Consider the following 13,771-nt stretch of genomic DNA (forward strand, 5'->3'; position numbering starts at 1 on the left):
AGGAGTCAGGGCAAGGGTAGAGAGAGAAATTTGTGTCATCTGTGTATAGGAAGAAATTATAGAATGAGAAGAGGAAAGTGGAGTGCCTAGGCCTGAACTCTGAGGAACCCCCAACCTTTACTGAGTAATGGGGAGAGAGGGAAAGGAGGATGAGCTGGGGCAAAGATGCCTGGGCAGAGGTGGCCAGAGAGGATAGCGGCAAGTGAGGGAAATGAGTGTTCCAGGGAGGCAGTGGCCAAACAGTGCTGAGGTGTCAGGTGGTGCTGGGGGCTTTGGCAGATGAGGACTGAAGAGTGGTTGTTGAATTTAGACTTGGAGGTCATAGAGAGTTTGTTGAGATCTGATTTGGTCTTGTGAGGGGGCCAGAAGGCCCACTGCAGGGTTCTGAGGGGTGGGAGAAAAGTGAGGACAGACTGCTCTTTTGGAGAATTTTGCTGTGGTTGAGAAGGAGAGAGACACTGTAGTAGTTGGTGGGGTCTAATGAGGGTTTTGTTTCCATACTAGAGGCCTGAAAATATTTATAGGTCAAGGGATGGATCCATTTGAGGGGAGGAGGTTGAACATTCAAGAGAGAGAAGGGATGATCCACAGGGCAAGCTCTTGAGAAGGGGGAGAGGATGGGAGGATCTGGGCAGACAGAGGGAGCCTCCTGTGGCATAACTGGATGTAACAGAGGAAGGAAGGTTTCTGTTTGGTTTTATTTTTTTATTTTTTTTTAATAAAAATTTTTTTTTTTAGATTTATTATTTAGTTATTTTTATTATTCTTTGGCTGCATTGAGTCTTCGTTGCTGCACACGGGCTTTCTCTAGTTGTGGCAAGCAGGGGCTACTCTTCCTTGTGGTGCACGGATTTCTCATCATCGTGGCTTGTTGCAGAGCTCGGGTTCCAGGTGCTCGGGCTTCAGTAGTTGCAACACATGGGCTCAGTAGTTGTGGTGCATGGGCTCAGTAGTTGTGGCGCTCGGGCTTAGTTGCTCCAAGGCATGTGGAATCTTCCCAGCTCAGGGATTGAGCCTGTGTCCCCTGCATTGGCAGGCAGATTCTTAACCACTGCGCCACAGGGAAGCCCCATCCGTTTGGTTTTAGTTGAACTCTGGGGAGGTCGGTGGCTGAGGAAGGCCGGAACAGTGGCTCATTCCGTGTTTTATGTGTATTGTGTGTATTTCTATTTGTGCTCATGCCTTCCCCAGGTCTGGGCTGCCAGCCTGAACGGTGTGCCATAGGGAATGTCCCCACACTGGTCTGGGCGGAGGCTGGGCACCTCCTACTCTGGGCTAGCTCCCTGATGAGATTCTCAGACAGTGTTTCCCCTCATTCATGATCAGGATGGTTCACAGAGCAGTCGTGGGAACCTGCTTGGCTGCCAGGGCCTCCTGTAGCCCAGGCTGAGATTTGCGGCATCCCTGCCTTCACTCCTTCCCAGCCTGGATTGGCTGAAGGAGGTGTCCACTGTTTGGGGCCCGGGCTGTATGTAGGGCCTTGGGGAAAACAAAGGTTGGTTCCCATGTGCCTCCCTTCCCTCAGTCTTTGTTAGGGTCTCTTCTCACCAACCCATTCACCCACAAATACATCCCCAGGGGGAGTGCCCGATCCAGGAGCTGGGGACAGTCTGGATTCCTTTGGGAGCGTGGCCCTGGGGGTGGATCCCAGGTCAATAGTCTTCAGGTCCTTCTCCACTGTCCCCATCCCTGACAATCCAGCTCCTGGGCCTGGTGACCCCACCCCCTGTAACCTAATGGTGGTGATGTTGGTGAGGCGGCAGTAGGAGCCGTGTATACAGCAGGACCACCGAGGAAATGGGCATGAGTTGGGGCCAGGGGAGTCGGCCAGCATCCAGGGATGCTGCCCCCACAGCACCGGCACCAGGACGGGTCGTGGGCCCCTCTCCAGCCGCCCAGGGGCCGGGGAGGAGGGCGGGCCGAGTCCCACACGTGGGAGCGCCAAGAAGAGGCGGGCGCCGCGTACGTGCGGCGAGCGGCGGGCGGCATGAAGGGCGTGGGCGGCCAGTTCCCGCCTGGCCCAAGGCTCGCTCCGGGCTCCCGCGCGGTCGGACGGCCCGGGCCTTCCCGGGGGTCGCTGGCGGCGGCGACCCCCGGCCAAGGCTGTCTGGGCGCGGAGCCAGGGGCCAGCGGCCAGGGGCGGGGGAGGGGGGCGGGGGAGGGGGGCGGGGGACGGGGCGGGAGGTGGAGACGTGGCGGCGGCTCAAGAGGGCGGAGCCCGGCAACGGAGGGAGGCGGGGCCGCCGCGGGAGGAGGTGCCGAGCGGGCAGAGTGCCGCCGCGGGAGGTTCTGGAAACGCCGGGAGCTGCGCGTGTACGGGTGAGCGTCCCGCCCGCGCGACCGCCGGGTCCGCCGCGGGGCTCGAGCGCAGGCCGGGGCCGCCGGGGCGAGCCTCGTGCCCGCGCGGGGATGGGCGCTGAGGGCCGGGGGTCGCGCTGTCCGGGCCGCAGCCCCGCGCCCTCCGCCCTGTTTCTACACCCGTGCGGGTTCCTGTCCCGCCGCCGCGTCCCCTCCCGGAGCTCAGGGTGGTGAGGTCAGCGGCGCCCTTCCTGCCGGTCCCCTCGGGGCGGCCGGGCTGGGCGGGGAGCTTGGCTGCCCCGCCTGTCAGGCACCCGGGAAGGGGCGGCCTGGTCCTAGAACTGCCTGAGGTTGGAGGCGGAGGCAGGGGAGCCGGGCAGGCCCTGAGGGGCCGCTTAGTGTTAGTGAGGTCTACCGTCCTGCCTGCAAAGGGCTGGGAGTCTGTGGCCTTGGCCCCTCTCAGTGCCCATTAAGACACGCTGTCGGATGAGAAAGTTTTTTGTTTCCCATCTCCCGCTCCAGACATCCTTTTCGAACTTGCATGGTTTTACCTCAGCGGCCATGGAGGCTTGTAACTAGTTAACTAATTCAACAAACGGACCCTTCTGCGTTTCAGAAACTGCAAGGAGTTGCTAGCCCAGTAGGGCAGGCGAACTGGAAGACCAGGAAAGGCCAGGCTCCGGGCAGTGTGGTGAGTGCTGTGCTGGGAGGAAGCACCAGACTGTGGGTATTTGGTAGAGGACAGGATGCTTCAGGCCAGAGGGCTTCCTGGAGGAGGTGAGCCATGAGCTGGCGTGGTCAGATGAAGGTTGAGTAAACGGTAACCTGGACAGAGGAACAGCCTATGTGAGTGAAAGCAGACCTGGGCACTCTAGTGGAAGCAAGGTCATGGGGAAAAGGACACTTCAGAGGATGGCTACCCATGGACCCTGTCCAAGAGCTTCAAGTGAGAGGACATTGCCTGGTGTTGTGCCCTGAATGTGTAGGGTGAACTCTTGTAGCATAAATGTGGATTAGGGCATTTCCTTTTTCAGGGCAGAGGCCCCTGGCCTCCGTTTCTAATCTGACACCTTTAAGGTGGTGTAGAAGAACGTCAGAGTCCCTCCCAAGGCTGAGACTAGTGTCTTCTGCTGTAGAGTGACACCTAAGACTTGTGCTGCTTGATGTAAACCACCTGAAGCTTAACAACCCCAGCCCTTTTGCAGGAGATCCTGGCCCTGAGAGCAAGAGTTGGGGATCATTGCTTTGTAACTTAGGGCATTCTCAAATGTCCCTGATTTTGCAGAGATCCACTGTCCATCTAAGAATTTATAGAATGGTTTTGCAAGCTGCTACCCATATCATATCTGGGATGTCAGGTTCCATGATTTAGTTCTCTGTTAAATGAACCATGGTTTCCTGTGGCTTGTGCTTAAACTGCCCCTGAAGCTTCCAGGGTGCAGTCTCTCACGTTGTCCAGGGCCTCAAGGGCCGACCTCTCTGTTCACTTCTCCCTGCTCATAAAATGTTTGAAATTTGGATCCTTTTATTCTTGGGCCTCATTTGTAGATGGCCAAGCCCATGCACTGTGTGGCCCAGCCAAGGAAGCCACGTAGCAAAGATGGAGTGAGTTGGCTGGGGGCCTCATCCCAGAGATGCTGTCAAACTGGGCCACCCTAGTTCTCTGAGCGGTCAGCAGGCAGACATGGTGGCGACTGAGCATTGTCTGTGGCTTGTGACAGGCCCTTCTGCCCTGTTCAGTGTTCTGAAGTGGTGTGTCTGGGAGAGTGCCTACTTTGTGACTTGTTTAGCCTGGCCACAGCCCATCTCTGTTCATTCCTGGATTACCTCCTGTGTGCTGGGCTTCTGCTTAAAGTGTGACTGGGGCTGGAATGAGGAAAGAGGGAGAGGAGGCAGTGGTGGTGGCACTGTCCTTGCCCATGGGTAGCTCATAATCTGTCTGAGATTGCTGCTTCATGCTGGCAGTTGGTCACATGCTGGGGAGGAGCTCAGAGTGTGAGTGCTCATGAGAAGGAGAGACTGCGTGGGTGCAGCCCTGAGGAATGAGTGGGGTGAGCGAATCTGGGGTCTGCTCATTTCCTGAGAGAACCTCCCTTTTTCACTCTGCCCTCCCACATCCTTGGGAGGGTCTGAGGCTGGATGTAAGACCTTGGCCAGTGTGTCGCCACGCTGGCTGTAGTGTGCATTGGGCTGGTGGGTGTGTCCCTGGCTCCTGGGATCTGTCAAGAGTTTAATTTTATGCAGCTGGAGTTTGGCAGGAAATACTGTGATGCAGGCACGTGCAAGCCCAGACGGGGTGCTGGAATGAGAGTTGAACTTTGAAAAAGTTACTCGAATCTAGCAATTTGGACTTTTGAAGTACTCCAGGGTGGGACATCAGTATGTTCTTGAGCAGAGAGGGCTGGTGGCTCCTGTGGTCTCTGGGGTTTGAGCTGGGTTGTGGAATGAGGGATATATAGTTTTTATTCTGAGAAGGAGCAAATGGGCGTGAAAAGTCTGGATTAGACTTCTTGGAGACCTAGGAGAAAGTGTTTTTTCAAGTGGTGTCATTGCAGGGCAGAGGATTAAATGTTTGGTTAGGGAGTTCTCCAGCTCAAATAGGATGTGAGCCTGATCACAGACCAGCATCTGCTCTAGACCTTTCAGGAAGTACTTGCTAGAATATAGCCTGCTCTGTACCTGGCACTTCTGAGGAGGGCCCAGGGTGTGGCCACAGTCCTGAAGCCTGGTACTTGTAGGCACTCGGAGTAAGCAGGTCAGAGGCATAGAAATACATGAGATTCTAGAGTATTGGTCCAGTTGCCTGTTTTTGCCAGAGAACTTTCCTTCCTTGGTGAGAGTTAGAGCCAGTGATTGACCAGTTTCCAGGGTTATTCCCTGATGGTCAGTGTGCTGTGTTACACTTGACTACACCCTCTCCTGAATCTCTTTTAACACTCCTGGGACAATTTCTGTCTTGTTTTCATCTTCACTGTCGCCTAGACTGGACCTAGACTCTCTCTCCAGGGATCGGCTGGAAAGCTGACTGCTTCAAGTCTACTGCCGTTCCTCCACTACCCTTGGTGCTGATGACTGGTATAAGTTATGCCTGGTGCTAAGCTGCCCACTGACATCTGTCATCTCATTCAGTCTTCAAAACAGCCCTGTGAGATGTAGATCCTAATATTATCACTGTTAAATGGATGGGAAAACTGAGGCTCAAAGAGACCCTGTAACTTGTCTTAGGTCCCAACGCCTGGAAGTGATTTTGGAGCTGAGCTATAACTCTGGGGCTGTCTGACCCCAGGGTGGGTGTGCCTGCCTACTAGACTGTACTGTCTTGCCCTGAGCTGGGACACTTGGTCATTTGTGAGTGCTGTGATGTCTGGGCAGGAGTGACTGCTCACTTGAACTTGAGGTACCATGTTTCTGTCTTCTGGGTCCACGTTGCTGTCTGCCTTCTGGTGGGATCCAGCCACGGATGTCATGAGGCTGCTTTGTGAACCACAATAAAGTCCTTGACTTGGTCAGGCCTGTTCTGCTAGGACAACATGTGGCTCCTCCTTTGGGGAAGTCCTTGTGCTATAAGACAATAGATGTTACAGAGTAGGATTGAAGGCAGCAATGTTTAGTGGAAAGTATGTCTTGGGTTTGAGTCTGGGCTCTGCCATTAATTTGCTGTAGCATGTAAGGTGTGCAGGAAAGTCTCTCTTAGCCTCAGTTATGTATCTTATATATCTGTATCTGAAATGCAGATGATAATCTATCTAGTTTACAAGGTGTTGGTGAGGATTAGATGCTAGAAATGAAAGATTTTTGGAAACATGAATAGTGATTATCTTAGACTAGTTCCCAGAAAACAGAGCCCAAGGCAGAGCTTAAGTACTTAATGCTTTGTTGGAAGGTACAGTTGCAGAGTAGCAAGGGTAAGGGAAAAGAAAAGTGAGGTCGAGAGGCGGGGAAGCAAATACAAGGTGGTGCTTTTTAGCAAGCGGGCCAGTCTGCACAGAGATACACTAGTTGTTCAGCCATGCAGGACATCTGTGGGTGAGCGCTACAGAAACTCCAAGCTGCAGAACAGTTTCTCAGTGGAGCCCTGGAGAGGAAATTTATCTGCTGACGTCCTCTTATTTCTGACCTTCATTGGTCGCAGTTGCCCCAGGAATTAACCCCAGGAGGAGTTAATTCCCCCATGCTCACTCCTCAGTTGCACTCCCAGGGCCCTCCAGCAGCCTCTGGGGAGGCCAGCATGGCACTTCATTGGAATATGGAAGTAGCAGGAAGAGTCAGAGGTTTGGGGCTTGCACAGTCTCTTTCACTGGGTCTGAGGCAGAGTAAGTGGCCCAGGGCCCATGAGACAGGTGGGGCCAAGAGAATACAAGGTGGTATGTCAGATGCATCCAATGTAGTGGTGGTGGATTGTATTCTTTCCCGTAGTTCCTTGTAAGTTAGTCTTACCTAGACTTGCAAGTCTTTGGCAACTGGCTTTTGCATGTTAATTTGTACAGCCTTTTCTGCTACTTCACTGTCTAGTTACTGAAGCAGGAGACTTTGTGGTTTTGATGGTACTCATGTGGGAAGTGCAAGTCAACATGTCCAGCTACTGGATAGAGAAACTACAGTCAGCCCTCCATATCCGCAGATGTGAAACCTGTGGATGCAGAAGGCTAACTACTATGCCTATTATATAAGGAACTTGAGCATTCATGGATTTTGGTATCTGTGGGGCCTCCTGGAACCAATCCCTTGTGGATACTGAGGGACAACTGTATAAGGATAGGGATGCATGATCATCTAGGCTTCGTTAGGTTCTCAGTGAAGGAGAAGGTTTTTCATGCGACTTGGTAGTTGGAGGTATGAAACCTGGAGTCATGAGATGGGGTTGGAGAGGGCAGTAGGGCCAGGTCACACAGAGTCAAAAAGGCCCTCAGAAAACAAAACAAAACAAAACACAAAAGGCCCTTAGGGCTAAGGCATTTGGACTTTATCCTGAGGGTAGTGAAGAGCCTTTGGAGGGTTCTTAGGGAGAGAGAGATCAAATGAGGGGCTGTAATAAGCTGTGCTGGCTCTTTTGTAGTGCAGAGGTGGGAGGGAGGCTATTTTTTTTATTTTTTTATTTTTTTGGGGGTACACCAAGTTCAATCATCTGTTTTTATACACATATCCCCGTATTCCCGAGGGGGGCTATTTAAGATGAGAGGCCCATGCAGGCAGGGCTAGTATGGCTGTAAGAGGGACTTAGGGGTGGCTCAGATCAGGGTGATGATTGAGGCATGACATCAGGTAAGGAGAGTAGGGTGCCTCCCATCCTTCCCTGGGGTGCCAGTGAGAGCAGCTTATGGGCCTAAATGGACATCCATGTACATAGGTGGTGGGGCCTCCTGGATCCTCTGTTCAACTCTTTCTAGGTTGAGCACATAAGTCCTCTTGGCTCTGCCACCCAGAGTTGGGCACACTACTGGGAGGCAAGGCCATGGGGGGAGCCCTGTTCAGGCAGATTTTGCCCCTTCGCAGAAGGCAGGCAGCTTTTTGTTCAGAGCCAAGCAAGACCTGTTTGTTCTCAGCAAACCCATGTTCTGTCTCTAGGCTGTTAGATACATTGTTAAAACTCAAGCTGTTGCATTTGGGTTGCAGCTGGGAGCTTGGCAGAGGTTCCTGCCTGGTGAGGTAAGGGGAGAAGCTAAGGACGCTGGCTGCTGGTTTGCAGTTGGAAACATCTTTTCATGGCCATTTGGCCAGGTTGTAAACGTCTTTTCCAAAGAGTGGACTTGCTAGGGCCTGTGATTGTATGTCTTGGAATTGCCCTGTGCTTAGAAATAGTACCGGTTGCCTGGTGGGTGAATTATTGTCACTGTGGTGTTGGCAGACTTTGGAGGACCTCCCTGTGGGGGTCCAAACTCAGGCTGCTGGGCCGCTTTGGAGTCCATTTGAGAGGGCCTGCTTTGTTTTCATTTTAAGTATATTATGAAATATATTTTAAACTTCCCACAGAACTCCTTGTGGAAAGATTAGGAAATACAGGTAAACGTAAAGAGAAAAAATTATTTCACCAAGATACAACTAGATTTATGACTCACTGCTTACATATAGATGCAGGTATGTAAATTTCCATATATAAAACTTTTTCCTTGTAAAAATGAAATCAGAGTATATGTTGTTTGGGAGCCTGCTTTTCTTACTTAACAGGATGCTTTGATCTCTCAGTGTTGATGTGCATACAGTATCCATTCTTACACAATCCATTTTTTGAAAGAAATGTAACATCTGTTGTTCTAATTTCCTGGAATGAACAAGGCTGTGGTGAGGTTTTTGTTGTTGTTGGTGGTGGTGATGGGTGTCTGATATGGGCCAGACTTTGTTCTAAACTTGGGCTGCATCTCAGATGAAACTCAGCATTGGTTTTCTGCTCAGGCTTGGTGCCACTTTATTTTCGTAAATGGGGGCTTGATGTTGCCCGTTTCTAGGCCAATTCAACATGGATTTCTGAGGGTTCCTGAAGGACTTTCGGCAGCACTGGACACTAGTGGGGCATGTGTGCTCCCACGTATTCTGTTGTTAGCAAGCTCTGGGTATAGGTATGAGTGGGGCAGGGGGCATTTAGTTGGTAGGCTTTTCCCACACTGTGGCACACAGTCCTTCTTGGAGACCGCCTCCTCCCAAGCTGACCCTGATTAGGTGACCTTTTGTACAGCTAATACAGATTAATGTTTGGGGGCTCAGGATCAGGCAAAGTGAGATGGGACTCTAGTGTATCCTTTCCTGGGGTGGCAGTGTACCCTTGCCTGATTGTGGTGGTCTGAGGGCTGCGTGGGAGTGCCTGGCTCTCTGCACCAGCAGAGTCGTCATCTCCCTCCTCCATCAAAGCAGGACTTCATAGGCTTTTGGTCAACCCAGAACCCCATCTGTGATTCTTTGGGCTCTGCCTCCAGGTTGGGATTTGTGGATAGGCTCAGTCTAAACCAGATAACACATTCCAGAGAAATGACAGTTGGTATTCATGTAATGAAGGAACCTGGCTGCTTTTTCCTGAGTGCTATAAGGCATGAACCATGGTCAGTATCACCAGGGTGATTTGAAAGGAACAGAGAGGCTTCTCCCTCCCTTAAATTTGTTACCTGACCTCTGAATAGGCATGCCACTGCAACTGGTGATGGGACAGGGGACAAATGCCTGGGCACTGCTTTCCCATCACCTCAGCCTGACGGGCAGTTGGCTGATTCCTCATTGTCCATAGATGCAGCCTCCTGGCTCTGAGTTTTTACTGTTCCCTCCCTGTATACATACAGAAGATGCTCTCCTGAGCTGATGAGGCCTCTTGAAGTACAAAAAACAGACCCCACCTGCTGTGAAAGGGTCTTATGTAAGCAGGAAGAGAGGTCTTCTGGAATCCTGGGGTGGAGATGCAGCATGCTGAGGCCTGGGAGCAGATTTGTGGCTGGAAAAAGAATGATCTGGGCTCTACCTCAGGGCTAGGCTGGGCCCTCTTACCTCTTCTCAGTGACTTGTTTTCCTCTGCTGCCCTAACTTCATAATGGGTCCCTTAGCCCATACTCCCTACCCTGCAGTAGGTTCTGGGCTGAAGGATCTTGTCCTGTGTATTTCCGGGCCCCTGACACCTAGGGCATTGATGGGCATGATGTCAGCTCTGCAGACGTTTGGCAGGGGATGAACAAATGGGGACACTCACTTATTCTCTCCTTTTCCTCATATAGGAACCCATTTGGGTGGGGGTCGTGGTTGGGCTTCTCTGAGCCTAACCTGGAACCACAGTGGATTGGAATTTCTTCTGAAAGGGTGAGTGAGGAATGGTGGGTGTGACTGTGCATCTAATCAGCCATCACAGGCAAAAAACTGATGAGCTGGCCTGGCGGTCCAGTGGTTAAGACTCCATGCTTCCATTGCAGGGGGCATGGTTTCGATCCCTAGTTAGGGAACTAAGATCCCGCATGCAGCATGGCACGGCCAAAAAATAAAATAAAGGTGTATTTAAAAAAAAAATTGATTAAAAAACCTGATGAGCTGGCATTAGTCAGCTCAGACTTAGAATTCTGTCAGATAAGACTTACATTTTGGAGGGAAAGCATTTGTATTTCCTTTATTTTCCTTGTTTTCTCTCAGTAAATTTCCAGTAGGGTTTGGCTGAAGTAGAGCAGGAAGAGGAGGGACTGACAGAACTGGGGCTCAGGTGGGTGCTGTTCCTCCAGCATGCTCTCGGCTGCGTGGCTGAGCTGGAAGATGATGTCCAAAGCTTCCATTGTGTACTTGGGTCTGCTGCCAGTGGGGCTTGCCCCATGGTGTGCCTGCTGCCTTCAGAGCTGGGTCTGGGTAGTTCTAGGCTGATGAGAAGACAGCAGCTGGCCTCTTACTCATATCAGCAGCCCAGCCTGGCCTAAGGTTTTTGCCTTGTGTGGTTGATTGATTTTTGTATCCCAGGTGCCTAGCTCAGTGCCTGGCATATATGGGTCTTTAGTAAATATTTGCGAATGGTGATTCTCCATGAGGACAGTGTCTGCCAAGGAGCCTCGCTACAGGAAGAGCAGTGTCTGCCCAGTCTGCTCTCACTGTGGCCAGGCGCAGACCAGCAGGGAGCAGTTTGATTTCACTTCTGGCTGACCATCTGCTGTATACCTTATTTTGGGTATGGGTCCCCTGGGGCATATTGTTTCAAGTTCTTTTTCTGTCATTGTCTCGCCTGTACTTTTTTTTTTTTCTCTCCTGTACTTTCGATCTTCTTGTGGGCAGGGACTACATGTTACATCTGGGTCCTCAGCACGTGGCACTGTCCTGGCACCTGTGTTGGAAGGAAAGACAGAAACAGAGAAGAGGTCTGGGCCAGAATCTTGAACTGACAAACTATTAGAACCAGAGGTGACTGTCTCCCCCCACTCCCATTCAGCCTTCCCAAGTTCTCAGTGGTTACCAGAAGTTGAGAGGGCACAGACTCTCCCCAAGGGCACTTGGCCTCCCAAAGCAGGGGACAGAATTAAGCACACATCCCTGGTTCTACACTCTGGCATCTTTCCACTGGCGATTCTGAATATCTTCCTTAGCTTTTGTGTGCTAGGGCAGGATTTTGGCATGTTTGAATGTGTGTATATACTGTGTACATGTGTATGTGTATCCTTACCTAAGTTGACTTTCAGCGTTGTTGATCTAATGACTACTGTCACTGAATGCCTTGCAGACCCTGCGCTCTGTGACCATGAAACTCTGGGTATCTACATTGCTGGTGGCCTGGCTTGGTGTCCTGGGCTGTGTACAGGCTGAATTCTTTACTTCTATTGGTATGTGCCAACAGGACTATCGTCTACCTGAGCAATCCATGGCTCAAGTGCCAAGGGATGTCACTGCCTGAGGCCTGTTCTCATTCAGGGTGGGATGGCCTCATCTACTGGTTTTGACCAGATCTGAAGAGAATGGGGCTTGCAGAGCTGCTGTTTCCCCCTCTGAGCCCTGATGACCTGGATGTCCTTCCTGGCAGCCAGCTGTCTTAGCTGGGCCTCCACCCTGGCAAGTGCGGGCTTCTCCTGGGCTGCCTGGCATTTGTGGCTAACTTTCTCCCAGACTAGAGAGTAGTCTGAGCAGAGAAGTCCCCAGGATGTCAGTGTCCCAGTAACATGACCCAGCTGGGTGACAGTGGGAGAATGAGATTTGGGGTTTCTTCCTTAAGGTGTCCTCAGTGCACTTAACATTCCCTTGGAATCTCTGCCTCTCTCTTCCTTAAGCTGGGGGCCAGGACCATATGAATGCCTAAGCCTCTTTTAACTTTAGGTCCCCATGATCCCAAGAGAGCTGATATGCCCTTGGCCCAGGGGGCTTGCCTCTGTGCTGATGTTTTGTGCCTCAAGGTCAGGAGCTGGATGTCCCTCATCCATTTCTTACTGGCCCTTTTTCCTCTCTCTTGCAGGGCACATGACAGACCTGATTTATGCAGAGAAGGACCTGGTGCAGTCCCTGAAGGAGTATATCCTGGTGGAGGAAGCCAAGCTTTCTAAGATTAAAAGGTGTCTAATGTGTTAAGTCCCCACACCCACCCTGAGCCAGCCCTCTGCTGCCCCAGGAACTCATCCTAGGTGCCCATAAGAAGAAGCCCTTGAGGATGAATTGGGAGATTGGGATTGCCATATATACAATACTAATAAGAAAAAAAATATCAAATTGTACACTTTAAATATATGCAGTTTATCGTATGTCAGTTATATCTCAGAGTTCTTAAAAATAAAAAAAAAAAGAGGAAGCCCTTGAGAGGGGCAGTGTGGGGCTGGCCTGGAGATTACTTCATGCCAGTGCTCCAGAGTAGCTAAGTATGTGGGGTAAGGACTCACTATTTTTTCCTTTCTAAGTAGAGATCCCCTGCATCTCGCCAGGAAAATTACCATAGGTCAAGATCTGTGTGAGTTGGGTGTGTTAGTCTCTCTTTTTCTCTGATTCCACAGCTGGGCCAACAAAATGGAAGCCCTGACCAGCAAGTCAGCTGCTGACCCTGAAGGCTACCTGGCCCACCCTGTGAATGCCTATAAACTGGTGAAGCGGCTAAACACAGACTGGCCTGCGCTGGAGGACCTTGTCCTGCAGAACTCAGCCGCAGGTGAGGGACAGTGAGCAAGTGGTTGGGTGAGCCGGTATGTCCATGTGCTCAAGCCTGGGACGTGTGGGTCTGAGCCCATCCTGGGTCGGGTGTTGGTGTGCACATGCAGTGTGTGAGCACGCAGCCTGCCAGTCCCATGGCTCTCATCTCTGGGCACCTGGGAGTTGTCTGTTCTTGCTTTTAATATGTAATTATAATCAGTTCTTGGGAATTCCCTAGTGGTCCAGTGGTTAAGCCTCGGCAATTCCACTGCAGGGAGTGTGGGTTTGATCCCTGGTTGGGAACTAAGATCCTGCATGCCGTGTGGTGTCGTCAAAAAGAAAAATCAGTTCTTGCCTTTTCTTAATGATTTTGTGTCCCTTTTTTTTTTTTGGTAGTGACTTTTGAAAATTATGCTTTAGTAATACATTTTTATAGAAAAGTTGGAAAACACAAAAACATCATATAAGAAAATTACAGTTCTTAATCCAATTACCTAGTGATAATCGTATTAAAATTCTAGTCATTTTACACATGTATGCATTAAAAAAAAAACGGAATTATACATATATGCCAGGGAATGCACACTTACTTGCTTTGAAGAACCAAATGAATTAACAAAAGTAAGTTAAGTGGACTAAGTGGTGGGACCAGTGCACACTGGGGAGCATGGGCCTCATCTAAATTCATTCCCATTCATTTCTTTTAGAAAGAAAATATATCTGTTGGTAGATTTGTGACATAAGCATATACTCTTTTCCTCAATTTTTCAGTTTCTCTGTATGTCCTTTAAATGTTCTTTTGCAATGTGATTTTAATGGCTGGACGGTAATATGTCATACTGTTGTAGTGTAAAACTGGTCAAGTCAGTGGATATGGAATTGTTTCCAGATTGTCAGCAATCTTACGCATATCTTTGTGCCCATC

At 50.7% G+C, this 13,771-nt stretch overlaps 1 protein-coding gene across 15 annotated transcripts in view; it reads left to right on the top strand.

Annotated features, from left to right (window-relative positions):
• Nucleotides 1-2,184: 2,184 nt before the first annotated feature.
• The window catches only part of P4HA2 (prolyl 4-hydroxylase subunit alpha 2), a 33,278-nt gene continuing 21,691 nt past the window's right edge, over nucleotides 2,185-13,771 (top strand). For 5 of the 15 annotated variants that reach the window (XM_057735649.1, XM_057735599.1, XM_057735668.1 and 2 more), the window contains exons 1-7: nucleotides 2,185-2,319; nucleotides 2,915-2,989; nucleotides 9,990-10,071; nucleotides 11,020-11,145; nucleotides 11,462-11,561; nucleotides 12,185-12,281; nucleotides 12,714-12,865. In XM_057735649.1, the coding sequence (XP_057591632.1) occupies nucleotides 11,480-11,561; nucleotides 12,185-12,281; nucleotides 12,714-12,865 (331 nt within the window). In that variant the 5' untranslated portion in view covers nucleotides 2,185-2,319; nucleotides 2,915-2,989; nucleotides 9,990-10,071; nucleotides 11,020-11,145; nucleotides 11,462-11,479. The other 10 variants (XM_057735620.1, XM_057735640.1, XM_057735630.1 and 7 more) reach the window with 10 other exon arrangements.

Source organism: Hippopotamus amphibius, chromosome 1 (assembly GCF_030028045.1).
Source record: "Hippopotamus amphibius kiboko isolate mHipAmp2 chromosome 1, mHipAmp2.hap2, whole genome shotgun sequence".
In the NCBI taxonomy this organism is placed as follows: domain Eukaryota; kingdom Metazoa; phylum Chordata; class Mammalia; order Artiodactyla; family Hippopotamidae; genus Hippopotamus; species Hippopotamus amphibius.